Here is a 16,608-nt window from a genome sequence, read left to right as displayed (position 1 = left end):
ATACACCCGGCAGCTTTGGAGGATTTTCTTGAGCCTTAAAGGCATATCCTGGACTATGCCTAGGAGAGTTACTGAGGCCTTGTACAGCTGGGAGGAGGCAGGTGCCCTTGCAAAAGACAGAACTAGATGGAGAATTATCCCTGCTTCAATATGGTGGGCAATCTGGAAAGAAAGGAATTCCAGATGGTTTGAAGGCATAGAAAATAGTGTGCAGGATGTTAAACTAAACTGCATTTTGTTGTTATGTTTTTGGTGTAATCAATTATACTCAAATGACACTGCCTCTATAGTTGATGTTTTAGACTCAATTTAGAAATAGAGTAGGAGTGTCTAGAGTGCATTTTTATATAAGGTTTGAGTACAGCCCATGTACTTTTGAAATATAATACAACATTACCATTTTCAAAAAAAACTTGAACAACCTTTCAACAGTGTTAAGAGTCGTGCAGAGTCAATCTTTTCCTTAATTCACTCTGATATTTGGGGTCCTAGTAGAGCCCGTTCACCCTTAGGATTTCGTTATTTTGTTAGCTTCATTGATGATTATTCAAGATCTACATGGATTCTCTTAATGAAAGATAGCTCTGAATTATTTCCTATATTCAAGAGTTATTGTGCTGAAATACAAAATCAAATTTGGTGTCTCTATTCGTACCTTTTGTAGTGATAATGCCTTAGAATGTATGTCCTCCCAATTTCAACAATTTATGACTAGTTAAGGAATTATTCATTAGACTTCTTGTCCATAGACCCCTCAACAAAATGGAGTAGCAGCAGGAAGAATAGGCACCTTATCGAGACTGCTCACACTCTTCTCATTCAATCCCATCTTTTTCAGCATTTCCGAATTGAGTCTCGACACAAATATGCCTTAGACATTATTGAGGAGACAAGAATGATGGGATGTTGACACTCATATGGATCTAAATGCTAAACTCTTGTGAGGACAAGGGGAGCCACGCAATGATCCTGAAAGGTAAATGCGGTTGGTTATAAAGCTAAATTATCTCACACTGACTAGACCAGACATATAAGTCAGTTTATGACTTCCCCATGTGATAGTCATTGCGATGCAGTTGTTCACGTTCTGCAATATAGAAAGCCAGCTCCAGGTAAAGGACTACTCTTCGAGGATCAAGGCCATGAGCATATCATTGGATATACAGACGTCGATTGGGCAGGATCACCCTCTGATAGACGTTCTACATCCGAATATTGTGTTTTAGTAGGAGGCAATTTAGTGTCCTAGAAAAGTAAGACACAAAGTGGTTGCTCGATAGTGCAGAAGAAGAATATTGAGCAATGGATTTAGCAACTTGTGAGCTGGTTTGGATCAAACAGTTGCTGGGAGAACTAAAATTTGGAGAAATCGATCAGATAGAACTTGCGTGTGATAATCAAGTGGCCCTCTTGCGTGTGATAATAAAGTGGCCCTTCATATCGCATCAAATCCAATATTTCATGAGAGGACTAAGCACATTGAGATTGATTGTCACTTTGTCAAGGAAAAGATACTCTCAAGATATATTATTACAAATTTGTGAAGTCATGTGATCAACTTGCAAATATCTTCACCAAGTCCCTCGCCAGTCCTCGTATTAATTACATCTATAGCAAGCTAGGTATTTATGACTTGAATGCACCATCCTGAGGGAGAGTGTTAGAATCCTAGTAGGAATAGCAATAGTATATACAATCTTATTTAGAATAAGAATAGGAATTAAAGGAGTCTAATGTAGTATCTATAAATAAGGCCGCAATGTAATAATGTAGACACACAATTCAACAATATTCTCTTTCAATATTTCTCAACTATAATTAAGTTCATTAGGACTCGCTAGATCTTTTGAAAATCTGGATGCCATCATAGTTTTGTGTGCTCTTGAATATACAGTTAGCACTCTCAAAAGAATCTTGTATGACCCGATAATCAGCTTAATATTCACATTTTTACTATATTTATTGGCCTTAGATGCCCAACATTCACTCACATGTAGCATTGCTTGAACCTCGAGGCTAATTTGCAATGTAACACAGTATGTCCACATCCTTACCCGCCTCTTTACAAAGAGAACACCAGCTCATGCAGCCAACTTTTCATTTCCTAAAAAGGTACCACCAAAACTCAAAGGTAAGTTCTATAGAGTGGTGGTTAGACTGACATTGTTGTATGGAGCAAAGTGTTGGGCACTCAAAAACTCCCATGTCCAAAAGATGGATGTTGTGAAGATGAGGATGTTAAGTTGGATGCGTGGCCATATTAAGAGCAATAAGATTAGAAATGAGGATATTCAGGATATAGTGGGAGTCTAAGTTGCTCGGACTCAACACTTTTGGTGTCACATCCATGTCGACACGACATGGGTATGGGTATGGGTGTGGGTGTGGGTGTGGGTGTGGGTGTGGGTGTGGGACTTAATCAACCGATTTTGGGTACTTTGACCAAAATCAATGGGAAAAGTATGGACAATTTAAATGATTTATGTAGTCAATACAAAAGCTAAGGTGAAATTGAAGAAAATGGAATACTATCTCACTCATTTTCCTTCTTTTTTTTTGAAATTGGTAACATGTTATATTCATTAGCTATCTCACTCATTTTCCTTTAATCTCTTTCTAGGATTCGCCTCAAATTCTCCACATAATATCTCATAATTTAGGTTTAATAACTCTATTTTTAGATAATTTTATTATATTTAGGGATTACCGTATCCATACATGGATCCATATCCCCGAATCTTAAAAATTAGATCATGAAGGATCCGACCTCTAGATCCACACATTTATAGGACACCTGCACCCGAGTCCGAGCAACTTAGGTGGGAGTGCCCTCTGTGGTGGATAAGATGAGGGAAGCGCGACTGAGAAGGTTTGGACATGTGAAGAGGAGATGCATAGAGTGAGGAGGTGTGAGAGGTTAGTTATAGAGGGTACCGAAGAGAGGCAGAGGTAAGATGAAGAATTATTGGGTAGATGTGATAAAACAGGATATGACGCAGCTTCAGGTTACCGAGGAAGGTGTGGAGGCCACGTATTAGGATAGCAGGTTAGTAGGTAGTGTAGGGTGGTTGGTGTTTGCCATTGTATTATTTGTTTTATTGTATTTCTTGTTTTTGATATATTGCACGTTGTATTCATGTTTTCAATAGTCTGTTCTAATATGTTGTTTATTGATTATCACAGTATTTCGTTGTTATCTTTGCTCCCTTCTGATAGACTTTGGACCATTACCTTGTTACTTACTATATTTTCTTTACTGTCTTCTTCTTTACTTGAGTCGAGGGTCTTTCGAAAACAGTCTATCTACCTCCACAAGGTAGTGGTAAGGTATGCGTACATTCTACCCTCCATTTCACTAGGTATGTTGTTGTTGTAGTAGCTAGCCACACGAAGATGCATAACTTTCTCGACACCTTAGGAATTCAAACCGAGGCGTGTGAAAAACTATGTGCCCTAACCAGAAGCTTCTTACAGGACTTAACTAAGAATGAATTGTTGTTCCCAACTCCCAACAAGCATCAAATCTATCAATATACTCACCTTGCTCTTGGAGTAAATCTAGCAACCATTGAAGCTCGGTCACCTCCCAATCTTGGAAATTACTCCTAAATCTCAAAATCCCATTACTTTGATAATTATGCTACTATTGCATAATACTCATGTAATACTCCTTCATTTTTCTCATATTGTTTTAGTTAAGTGTGTTAAATATTCACATATCACGTCATTCTATTGAAACATTGAACCTAGATATTTATATTGTTGGTACTTGACCAATCACCGCAAATCGGTGTAATCGCCTCAAATTCATTCTTTGATTGTAGTTAAACTAGTCGTGTATGTAATGTCTTACTTTTACTTCTTTTTTTTTTTAAACAGGTAACTTGTATTCCTCAGCATTAAGGGCTATGCTGGCCACCTCCAAAAAGTATTAACAAAGAGAGAAAAAAAGAAGAAAAAAGAAACAGAAATACTTACAAAGACCTACGAAATCAACTAATTGGATTTCTTCTTCTATATTTTGTTCTTTACACCAAAAACCTAAGGAAGTAATTACTTTCCATTTAATCTTCTGTATTGAGCATTCTTTTCCTTCGAAAATCCTCTAATTCCTTTCCTTCCAATATTCCACCAGATACAAGCAGGTACTGTCCTCCACCACTTCTTTTGACTCTTGCTGCCCCCCCTTCTGATCCAACAACTCAATAAATCTGTTGTGTGTTCTGGCATACACCAGTTTAGGCTAGTTAAATTGAAGAATAAAGCACATACTTGTGTTGTTACTTTGCAATGCAAAAATAAGTGTTTGTTGGTTTCCAATGCCTCTTTGCATAGTAACAGTGTAGTCAAAGGCGCGCTTAAGCCCTGAAGCGAGGCTCAAAACATGTTGTGCGCTCCGCCTCGCTTTATGTGCGCTTCAGTGTCATCATCAACGTTCCAAGGCAAACTTTTCCTTGCCAATGAACCTCTTCTAAAGAAGTATACTAAACAATTGATATTTTACTTTATCATAATTTTTTCAATTTCTTTGGTCATATAGTTGTCATTCATGTTTATAATTATAGTCTTGGACTAAACATATATATTTGTATATTTTTCTCCTTTTGCGTCCTTTTTTCATTAAAGCACACGCTTTATTTGCACTTTGCGCTTAAAGCCCCAATAGACCTTAGAGCTTTTTTGCGCTTTTCGCCTTTGATAACACTGCATAGTAAGCGTCTAGAGGCTATGTTGATGCCCCTTTTCTGTAATGCTTCATGCGTCAAACAGGCTCTCCTAGCTACCAGCCAGACAAAACACTACACTTTAGTGGGAGCCACACTCTTCCAAACAGCACTCCATGGCCCTGTTTTCCTTCCTCCAGTTACTGATAGACCCCATTTGTACAATCTGTTGACAGAGAATCTTCCATCTGGGTGTTGTCTCCATAATAGACTCTGTTTCCAAATTAGTGCCTGGAAAGCCTTCAATCATATTCAGTAGTTCAATTACCCCTTCTATCTCCCAGTCATTTAACAACCTTCTAAATACCAAATTCCACCCTTGTTGAGACCACAACTCACTGATTTTGCTATCCGGATGATAGAGTAAAGTCCAGGAAACAAATTTTGAAGAGATCCTTGATCAATCCAGTCTTCTTTCCAGAATAAAACCTTACCCCCCCTCCCAACTTTAACGTTTGTAGTAACTTTTAGAGTCGACCAAAAGCTTCTGATATTCCTCCAAACTCCAACTCCGTAAGTGGTTGTTACTTCATCTGAACAACATTCCCCTTCTTGACCGAATTTGTGTTGTATCACCTCTTTCCATAGTGCATGCTCCTCTTGGTTGTACCTCCATAGCCACTTGCTTAGCAGACTTTTGTTATGTAACATGAGCTTCCTTACTCCCAGACCCCCATAATTCCTCCCTTGTTGAACTTCTGCCCATTTTACTAAACTGAAACTGCTCTCAATTTTATTTCATTGCCAGAGGAAATTCCTTCTCAAAGCATCTAGAATTTTGACCACCTCACCAGGTATAGGGAAAAGGGACATCACATAAGTTGGTAAGGAATCTAGCACAGAGTTTATTAAAGTGACTCTGCCTCCCAATGAAAGGTATTGAGACTTCCAAAGTGCCAACTTCCTCTCAGTCTTCTCAATAATTCCATCCCAAATAGTAATGGCTTTATGGTTTGCCCCTAATGGCATGCCTAGATAAACTGTTGGTAGCTTCTCTACCTTGCACCTCAAGATGTTTGCTAGTGTTTGAATCTGTTGAACTTCTTTTACAGGAAGGATACTGCTTTTTCTCCAGTTAACCTTGAGTCCAGAACAAGCCTCAAAAACTACCAGAATCACTCTTAAATAGCATAATTGTTCCTGGTTTGCTTCACAAAACACTATTGTATCATCAGCATACAATAAATGTGTCAACTCCACACTCTCATTTTCCCTGTTTCTTAAATTGAAGCCTCTGATCCAATTATTTTGCTTTTCTCATTAAACTGTCAAATCCCTCCATAGCTATAATAAAAAGGAATGGAGATAGAGGGTCCCCCTGTCTAAGTCCTCTTTCTGCTGGAAAAAAAACCCTACGGGTTCTCCATTAACAAGGATGGAGAACCTGGTGGTTTTAATACAAAAGTCTATCCAACCGAGCCATCTATTTCCAAACCCCATTTGTCTTAGAGTGTTGATCAGGAACTTCCAGTTTAAATGGTCATAGGCTTTCTCAATATCCAACCTGCACATAACCCCCGGTACATCTCCTCTAATTCTAGTGTCAATACACTCACTAGCAATTAAAGCGGCATCCATTATCTGTCTGCTTTTAATGAAGGCCATCTGGTGTTTGTTCACAAGCTTGCTTATCACCCTCTTTAATCTTTCTGCTAGAACCTTGGCTATGATTTTGTACACCCCTGTGATCAAACTAATTGGTCTAAAATCTCTCAGATCATTTGCCCCCACCTTCTTTGGAATCAAAGCTACAAATGTAGCATTAAAACTTTTTTCAAATTTTTGATGAGTGGAAATTGTGGAAGGTTAACATTAAGTTCTCCTTTATAGTTTCCCAGAAAGTTTGAAAAAAATCATTGTGTAACCATCCGGACCAGGTGCCTTGTCTGTTGCACACATTTTGATCCCTTCTAACACCTCTTCCTCTTCAAACCTTCTTGTAAGCCATTGTTGCTCCTCCATAGTAATAGTTTGAACATCAAAAATATTCAAATCTGGGCGCCAACTTTCAGGTTCTTTGTAAAGATTTTGATAGAAATCCTCAATGGACCTCTTAATCTCCATAGAATCAGAGGACATTACCCCATCGATCATCAAAGAATCTTTAGTGTTGATTCCCCTACGCGCAGTGGCCATTCTGTGGAAATACTTTGTGTTCTTGTCACCCTCTTTGATCCACTGAATTCTGGATCTCTGTCTCCAATGGATTTCTTCATTTCTAGCCGTTTCTTCATACTCCATGGCCCATTGTGCTTTCATCATTAACTCATCATCAGTAAGAGGTCTGGCCTCTTGTATGATTTCCAAACTTCCAATTTGCTCCAGAAGTTGATCCTTTCTATCCCTCCAGTTACCTTTATTCTCCTTGCTCCATTCTTTGAGTTTTACTTTCAAAAGACTCAATTTTGTTGCTAACTTAAAGTCTGCTCTTTCTGTCACATTAAAAGAATTCCACCAGTCTTGTACTTTGGATTTGAACCCCTCCACATTCAGCCACCATTTTTCAAACTTGAAATATGATCTCTTGAAGACCTCATCCCCCACATGACAACAAAATTGGATTATGGTCAGAACCCCAGACTAGGCAAGGAACTCTGTCTGATTTGATTAAACAATTCGTCCCAAGGAAATGAATACATGAATCTGTCAATCCTTGATGCATTTCTATGATTTGACCCTCCTCTCCAAGTGTAAGATCCCCCAAATAAAGGGGGGTCTACTAGCTCTAGTTCATTGATACAGCTAGAGAAGTCTGTCATTGAACCTGAAAGTCTGGTACAATTTGTTTTTTCTGAAGGAAATCTGGTAGTGTTGAAATCACCACAAACCACCCAAGGTCCTTCACAAAAGCTCTTCATTGCACCTAATTCTTCCCATAACTCATTCCTTTCATTTCTATCACATGTAAGCATATACTGCTGTAAGAAACCAAGTGAAATCTACATTAATGCCACTCAACTTGCAAGTGACCATCTGATTTCCACTCTCCACCATCTCCCCCTTCCAAGACCTTTTATCCCACATAATAATTATACCCCCTTTACTACCTAATGCCTCCATCCAGATTCCCCCCATCCATCTATTACCTTATCTTAAACTCTTACTCTCTAGAATGATTTTGCATAGTTCTACTTATCCTAAACGCTTACCATCTAGAGTGCTCTGCATAGTTCAAGCTCTTAGTCAACTCCATTGCTAATTTCATCAATTAAAAAAATATCGTTTGCAAATAACATGCACCATGGAACTATATCTTGTATAATTTTGTTAACTCATATATAACTAGAGTTTATGTTGCTTGGACTCTTCAAAAATGTCAAGGGGTGCGTGTCGAATTCACCAAAAGTAGTGTATTCTTGGAGAATCCGACACGGGTGCGGCATCAAAAGTGAAGAGTTTGCTCAACTAAGACTAGAGTAAATAAGTATAGGCTCAAGACAAATCCTTGTTGTGCACCCTGGTTATGGGGAATTCATTTAAATCCCACGGTCCTCACTCCTCACATTTATGACGATTCCTACATACATATTTTAGGTGTTCTGATAAACCGGAAAGTCTCTAGATCTCACACTTATTTTCTCTCCATTTGACGCGAAATGCAAATTTATATATCAACCCATAAGTGATATGATTATGTCTACTATAGTTTAAGACCTTGACAAAGATCATTTGCACTACATACAAGTAATTTTTAAACTCTTTCATTGGGTATGTCTTTTACAAACATTTAGTATCATAAATTGAACCTTCCATGAACATTAAAGAGAGAGAGAGAGAGACTATGAGTTATGGCTAAAAAGCTAATTCATTTTCAGTACCTTCAGGGTGAGAGGTTTCATTATGATCCTGATCATATGAGTCATTATTTTCTGGAACTGTTTTAACATAAGCTCCTTCATCAATATCTTGTAAGCCCAAAGCAAAAGCTGCTGCACGACTTTTGCCCATTTCTTGCACCACCCGTGCGGCTGAATGAAGTACAGGCCGAGAGAAACTGCGGAAAGAACTCTCTAACCTGTCAAAGTGATGGGGGTGTTAGCTGAACAATTCATCACAAAATAGTTGGAGCGTAAAAGGTTTTGGTTTGGTTTGGTTTGGGGGGTCAGGAGAGCAAAAAGACAAGCTTGAAGACCTCCTCATCACAAGTTTGATCAAAGGTTGAGGACGCCTTGTCTTTGAAGACTTGTCTTTGGAGGACTTTGAAGGAGCTCCATCCTTTGATTCAGAATTTGAGTCTTTAGCTGAAGGTGCTTCTGGAAGCTTGAGAATTTCTCTGGTCAGTCTGTACCATCCAGCAGCTCGTTCCTCAGACCTGCAGAGTCCATAACTCCACAGAAAATTACGTGCTTAATCTTACAAATTAGGCAGTTATCTCTGACATTATGGTAAGAGAAGTTTCGAAGATATAGCTACCTCTCAGCATTATCAACTTTACCCAGCACACAAAGGATAGCCTCAAAACAAACTCTTTCACTAGGATCAAGTAGTAGCTGATACAGCACCGAATTGAACTGAGTCTTAATATCTGGCCTTTCTGCACACACAAAACGGAGTTCGCCAGCAATCAGTCTTACTATCTACTCCCAGTCTCTAAACAGAAAAGGAACATGCTTGCTCAGAATACATTTCAAACAGACATACCATCTAATGACCGAGCTCGGGATATACTGTGGCACAACCTGGCAAGTGCAACTCTAGCAAGAACATCATGCATATGGAGTACATCTTGTAGAGCCCCTGATTCAAACAAATTCTGATAGTATTAATAAATGACTATGAAATCAGAGATAATAAATTAACTTACCACCGGGCTGCACAAGCTTCCCTACAAAAAGACAAAAAAGCTATAGTCAAAAAACCAACTCAAATCATCAATCAGATACATACGCCAAGAAAATCCCCTTTTACCAATAAGGACATCCACCAAGAAACTCGATTTATTTCATGAAAATTACCATAAGGATGCCCTTTTACATGGGTCTTAGCATAAGACACCACAACAACAAAACATTAAAGCAATGCTACTTGTCAAGTGAGAACACAAAAGAAAACAAATACAGAGGTATTAATCAAAAAGGAATATCAATACAGACAGGAAAAGCAGTCATCCTTAAAGAGTCCACATACTAATCAATATTAACTCATGAAAGTTCGAAGATATCCCAGAAGCCCAGAACGTTGCAACTTGTAGGCCCTTTCCTCATCTTATTTCACTTCTTTCTAATTGAACGGTGGTCTGTTTGCACGACACATCATTCATTCTATTCAATGAGTTCCTTCTCTTCCTTTCAACTGATGAAGCAAGGATTTTCAAGTTTCTCCTCCCATTCATGAAGGAACACTTCAGAAATTTATTAAGAAATATATTTCTTTTTCATGTTTAGGGAATGTGAGGACCTTGACAGAATTCGAACTTATCAATGGAGAAAAACCAAAAATATGAAACCCTCATACCTTCCAAACATCCTATTTACTTAACACAACTGGGAGATTTATTTAATACCACTTCCCCTGATCTCATTGTCTTTTACGTCCTTGTTCAAGATACAGCACTATATCTTTAAACCACAATGAATTCAAAGTGCTCCCTCCAACATGTCTAACAACTGGCTATAATCATAGTTGCTTGTATCTTTTTCTCTTGATGTAAAAGAGATTTCATTAAAAAGCATCAAAAAGATGCATAACTTACAAAACAGGAAGGATTAAATTGCTCCAATACAAGTGAGTCTATGCTACTATCTTCTTCTTTTTTTGACAAAAGTACTGTTTGTGAGTCTACGCTACTATCAGGGAGCTAATAAAATCCACAAAAAGATATGTACTATTACCAGGGGTGAGATAATTCCAGCGAAATGATGAAGGGCCTGATTGGATGGGCTTATAACTTAGGAGTTGTGTGGTGTGAGGTATAAGGTATAATAGTCCCAGGATAAAATGTAGGATTATCTAATCCCACGTTTGGTTGGAGGTATTAGGTAGTCATTGGATTATTTATCCCACCATTTTTGCTAGAGTGCTGGTATAAGTTATACCATATACATGGTGAAATAACTTCTTTTTTAAAAAAAAAAAAATCCCAGTACAACTTGTTCCCACCCAAACGACCCCTTATAATCATGCCAACTGGAGGTATTTACTGAAGATACTGGAAAGAATGGGCTTCGGACAAAAATGGTTGAGATGGATAAAGTATTGTATCTCAACTGTAAAGTTTTCCGTGCTTATGAACGGAGCTCCTACAGGATTTTTCAATACTCAGAGAGGTCTCAGGCAAGGTGATCCTTTGTCACCATTTTTGTTTTTAATCACTATGGAGGGGCTGAATAGTATGATCAAAACAGCAAACAACAGAGCCTCGTTGAAAGGCTTGGATGTTGCAAGAGAGGGTGGTGAGAGTTTGGAGGGATGTCTGGATTACATATCAACTGGAGGAAGAGCTTAGTGTATCCAGTCAATGAAGTCACAAATATGAACTGCCTAGCAGCAATCCTTAGTGGGGAAATTGGTACTCTGCCAACAACTTACTTGGGAATGCCTCTAGGCGGAAACTCCAACTCTGTTGATATATGGAATGGTGTGCTGGAGAAGTGTGAAAAGAAATTGGCTAGATGGAAAACTCAATATCTGTCCTTCTGAGGTAGACTGACTCTCATCAATTCAGTCTTAGATTCCTTGCCAACTTACATGATGACCTTGTTCCCAATACTAGCAAGAGTCATCAAGAGATTGGACAGTATCAGGAGAAAATTCCTATGGCATGGCAACAAGGAGAGGAAAGGCTTCAATTTGGTGAAGTGGAAGGTAGTTATAACTGACAAGAAGGTAGGGGATATGGGGATAAAGAACTTGAAGGTACAGAGTAAAGCTCTCAGAATGAAATGGTTGTGGAAGTTTGCCAATGAAAATCAGATGCTTAAGGAAAAGGGTAATAAGTGCAAAATATGAAGGCGAAGATATGTGGATGACCAAAGAAGTGACTACACCTTATGGAGTGAGTTTATGGAGATCAATAAGAGACATGTGGGATGAAGTTAAGAGTAATGCAAGGATCAAAGTTGTAGATGGAAGCAAGACAAGATTTTGGAAAGATGAGTGGCATGAAAAGGGAATCCTGGAAGTTCTTTTCCCTGACATATACAATATAGTTTTGGGACAACACAATACTATAGCAGAGTTATGGACAAATCAGGGGTGGAGCTTCAATTTCAGAAGACAATTCAATGACTGGGAAATAGCAAGAGTGGAAGAATTTCTCAACACTGTGGAAGTTTTTAATGGGCTACAAACAGGGGAAGATGTTATGTGGTGAAAGGGAAATAGCAGAGGGGAATTCAAAGTTAACTCCGCCTACAAGTTGATGGATCAGACAAACCGACAAACATACAGTTGGCCATGGAAGCAAATATGGAGAAGCAAAATACCTCATAAAATCTCATGCTTCATATGGTTATTGGCCAAAGAAGCTGCTCTGACTCAAGATAACTTGAAGAAAAGAGGGATAACCTAATGCTCTAGTTGCTTTCTCTGTGGGGAGGCATTAGAGACAGTGAACCATCTGTTCCTACACTGCAAGTATACCCAACAACTATGGAGGATTTTTTTGAATCTCAAAGGCATCTCCTGGACCATGCCCAGGAAGGTCTCAGAGGCTTTGAAGAGTTGGGAGGCAGCAGGGGTGAATGCAAAGGACAGAAACAGATGGAGAATTATCCCTGCTAGTATATGGTGGCCTATTTGGAAAGAAAGGAATTCTAGGTGTTTTGAGAGCATAGAGAATGATGTCCAGAAAGTCAAGTTAAACTGCATTTTATTGTTATGTTTTTGGTGTAATCAAGTATACTCCAATGACACTGTATCAGTAATTGATGTTTTAGACTCAATATAGACTGAAACAAGTGGAAAGGAGACATTTGTATATAATGGTTTCAGTACAACCCATGTACTGTTTTGTGATATAATACAAAGTTACCTATTTCAAAAAAAAAATTATAGTCCACAAGGCGTAAGTTAGGAATTCTAACTTATGGTTTTTGGCTTATTTTTGTTATTTTGGGCTTAAAAGCACTTTTTATTTTACCCAAACACCACAAAAGTGCTTACAATTTATTTTGGCTAGAAAGAACCTAAAATAAGCCAATCCAAACAGGCTCTAACTAAACAAGCAGCCTTGACGAAGTAGGTTGGATTTGAGATGCCATCAAACTATCTTTGGTTTCTATCTATTCAGACACCAAGAAATTATTGCTGGAGCCATTTTCCCGATTTTCTTGAAGGTTTTATGAATACTCGGGGAATAATAGCTTTCATAGGCTTGCATTATTTTCTCTGGCATAACCCATTTCAGACCAAAAATAGATCTTCTACAGTTTTACAATTGGGCAGTGAAGGAAGAGATAGCTGACACTTCTGAGCTTTGCTGACACATGTAGCATCTGTTAACTAGTATAATATTGCTCTTGATTATACAGACAGGGTCTTGTGGAAACTCAGCAAGGATGGGGCTTTCTCAGTCAAAAAGTGAATATAAGAGTGGTCTACTGAGATGATTGGGGGAACACAATATCCTTGAAGGTACTTCTGGAAGAGTGTCTTGCCCACCAAAGTGAAATGTTTTACTACGTTAAAGATTAAGAGAGCTTGCCTTACTTAAGAAGTCTTACATTGCAAGTTCACCAGAACATTTTCCTCAACATTACAAGCACTAGCTAGATAATGCCAGAGCACACATCAGATCTTTTGAGTTGCTGGATTAGGAGGGGAGGAATTAAAAGTCAAAAGGGATGGTGGAGATTAATACCATCATATCATATATATGGTGGTCAATATGGAAGGAAAGAAATAAGAGATGCTTTCCAATTCCATACATAAAGTAAAATGGAATTGTATTGTATCTTCACATTTTTTGGTGTAACCAACTTTGTATAGAAGATGTAGATTAGATTGTAGATTTGATAGGAAGCTTGCAATTGATCTCTTTTGGAGGTGGCCAGCATACCCTTAATGCTAATGAATACAACTTAACAATTTTAAAAAAAAAAAAAAAAAATTTTCCTCTTGATTAAGTCGTCTTGGGTGAGAAAGGCCCCTTTGAGAGCCAGTCAGGTGAAGCACTTTACCTTTGTAGGCACTTTAGTTTGCTTGTTTATTTATTTCTGTCTCTCTCTTCTGATGATTCTTGAAGCAAAGAATAAAACCTCAATGATTGGACTCACTAAGCCTCATGGAGAATTAAATATCACAAACAAAATAATTACATAAAGTGAGGATAAGAACAGAAACAGGACATGAAAATGACATCCATTTTAGTCTTTTGGGAACAAGTAAATAAAGAATATGTCCTCAAGGCATCTATGGTACTTTAGTTTAGACCTTTTCTCATTTGACAGGTTTTACCCTTTGCCAGTCATCTCTATCCTCCACATTTTTAATTCGGACCTTTTGGTGAACTTTTGTGGTATTATACTCTTTTATACCACTCTTTTTTAGTAACTTTTTCTTTAGGGAGGACAGCAAGTGCTTCTGCATACATGCTCCTGGAGCTCCAATGTAGGTAAAATATCTTGTCCATGTTCATTAACATAAAATGAGAATCAGCATAGCAGTGCACAGTATTGTAAGTTACCAATAATAGAATTTGGAGTTCAGAAATTGAAGTTCTTCATACTATTAAAGCAAAAGAAAGGATTGTCAAAAGCTAAAACACCCTGTTCAGGAAATTAAAGGATTGTCAAAAGCTAAAACACCTTGTTCAGGAAATTACCTAATGCCATTGCAACTGCATTCGGATCACTTGTCGCTAAATCGGAGAGAATTTCTAAAGAATGCCTCACAGCAACTGGATCAGCAAATGAGACTCTGTATCAACATACAAAATGTCTTAAGTTTTGCTGTTCGACGATGTAAAAAAATTTACATAATCATAAATATATTTATACTAAAAATGGAAGACCAAGTTACTGTGGACAAGTAAAATCTGAGAAGCTGTTGCAGAGCAGAATCGTATGATTTTTCTTGAATTTCTTCGAAGTAAATAACAGGGATCAGGTAATGGCTTTGCAACTCGTGCTAAGTTTCTGAAAGGTAAAGGCATATTTAACAACCCAGGCCTGGTATGCCTAAGAGAAGGCTCCTGGTAAACTTGAGATCCAGAAGCTTGATTTTCACCTCTTGGACCCCAAACCACTTGGCAGCAGACACCTCCACGATGTATTAAGCCACTTGGGCCTCAAACAGATGAGATCTCCCCAAGTTGGTTAGCACCGAACATACAGATCCTTTCGCTATACCTTTTGTCAGAAATGTCAAAGGTTGAAATGTAATGTAATAACCACTCTTCCTCAAGAAGCGACACCCTTGTTGAGAGTATATACACACCAAGTGATGCTGGAATTATAGGTGGCTCATTGGGGCAGCATGGATGAAATGGAGGCTTCCCTCTATAGTCTTGTGTGATAAGAAGATATCACCTAAATTTAAAGGTAAGTTCTGCAGAGTGGTGGTTAGACCGTCCTTGTTGTATAGGGTGGAGTGTTGTCCAGCCAAGAACTCACATGTACAGAAGATGCATGTCGCGAAGATGAGGATGTTGAGATGGATGTGTGGCATACTAGGAGAGACAAGATTAAGAATGAAGTAATCCGGGAGAAGGTGGGAGTGGGCTATGTGGCGGACAAGATGAAGGAAGCGAGACTCGGATGGTTTGGGCATGTAAAGAGAAGGTGCGTTGATGCCCCAGTGAGGAGATGTGAGAGGTTGGTTGTTGGGAGTACGCGGAGAGGTAGAGGTAGACCAAAAAAGTACTGGGGAGAGGTGATTAAACAGGACATAGCGCAACTTCATATTACTGAGGACGTGACTCTAGATAGGAAAGAGTGGAGGTCACGTATAAGGGTAGAAGGTTAGCAGGGATAGAGTGTTGCCTTGCCTTGCGAAGGCCTAGGCTTGTTAGTTCCCGTCAAAGTACTAGTTGTGCCATATGTTGTTTATTATTGTGTTTCGGTTACACACTATTTGTTGTTATTATTGTTTCTCTCTTGTAGACCTTACAATGCTTATCTTATTTTGTTATGCTTTATTCATTGCTTCTTCTTCTACTTGGGTTTGATGCAGTTGAGCCGAGCGTCTTTCAGAAACAACCTCTCTACCTCCATGAGGTAGCGGTAAGGTCATTCTACCCTTCCCAGACTCCACTTGGTGGAATTTCACTCGGTATGTTGTTGTTGTTGTTGTCGTCCCACTGCCTACCTTTGAATGCAGCATTTGGCCCCTTGCAACACCTACTCTTTTGATTGATAAAGGTCTGTTATTAATATGCAGCAAAGTAATGCAACGTATTTATAGGGGACCCTTTGCAACAGTTAATTCAAACACTCCTAGCACATTTTCATATCATTTTTAACGCCCTGGTTCTACATGACCCAATACGATAATCTCAATAAGTTTCAGAATTCGGGACTTAAAAGTTCTAATCCCTGCAAATTACAAGCTAAGTATTTACTCCCAGGCACGAATACCAATGCACTTTCTCTGTCCTACTTTCTAGGGAAGTAGAAGACCATTTTTCCGGCAGCAACCACCGGAATCCTAGCCTTTTCTTTCTAAGCCAACAATTATCACCCACTGTGATAATTGCTACACACCTTAGCCTAGGATGGAAGAGAATAGAATTTATTTTAATGCTGGGTTTAAGTCATTCGACATCACTAGATGGAACTCGAGCAAGTCTGAATGGTATGAATGGGTTGAAAGAAGCAGAAAGATGATGACGAGGTCAGTTATGAACAAGAAAGCTATGGAATGGATATGTTTCTGCCTGAGAGAGGCTTCAAAGGAGCACAAAAAGGAGACGAGAAGATGGAAACTAGCAGATAGAGAGGCAGAG

General features: G+C 38.7%; 1 protein-coding gene across 2 annotated transcripts in view; it reads right to left on the bottom strand.

Moving 5' to 3' along the window:
- The window catches only part of LOC102602976 (uncharacterized), an 85,598-nt gene that overhangs the window by 46,812 nt on the left and 22,178 nt on the right, over positions 1–16,608 (bottom strand). For both annotated transcript variants that reach the window (XM_006338065.2, XM_006338066.1), the window contains 6 exons: positions 14,488–14,582; positions 9,529–9,549; positions 9,366–9,461; positions 9,138–9,258; positions 8,857–9,036; positions 8,543–8,739 (listed from right to left, as the gene is read on the bottom strand). In XM_006338065.2, the coding sequence (XP_006338127.1) occupies positions 8,543–8,739; positions 8,857–9,036; positions 9,138–9,258; positions 9,366–9,461; positions 9,529–9,549; positions 14,488–14,582 (710 nt within the window). The remainder of the gene's footprint in view (positions 1–8,542; positions 8,740–8,856; positions 9,037–9,137; positions 9,259–9,365; positions 9,462–9,528; positions 9,550–14,487; positions 14,583–16,608) is intronic.

This window comes from Solanum tuberosum, unplaced genomic scaffold (assembly GCF_000226075.1).
Source record: "Solanum tuberosum cultivar DM 1-3 516 R44 unplaced genomic scaffold, SolTub_3.0 scf00002, whole genome shotgun sequence".
NCBI lineage: Eukaryota > Viridiplantae > Streptophyta > Magnoliopsida > Solanales > Solanaceae > Solanum > Solanum tuberosum.
This window is presented reverse-complemented; position numbering and strand designations above follow the sequence as displayed.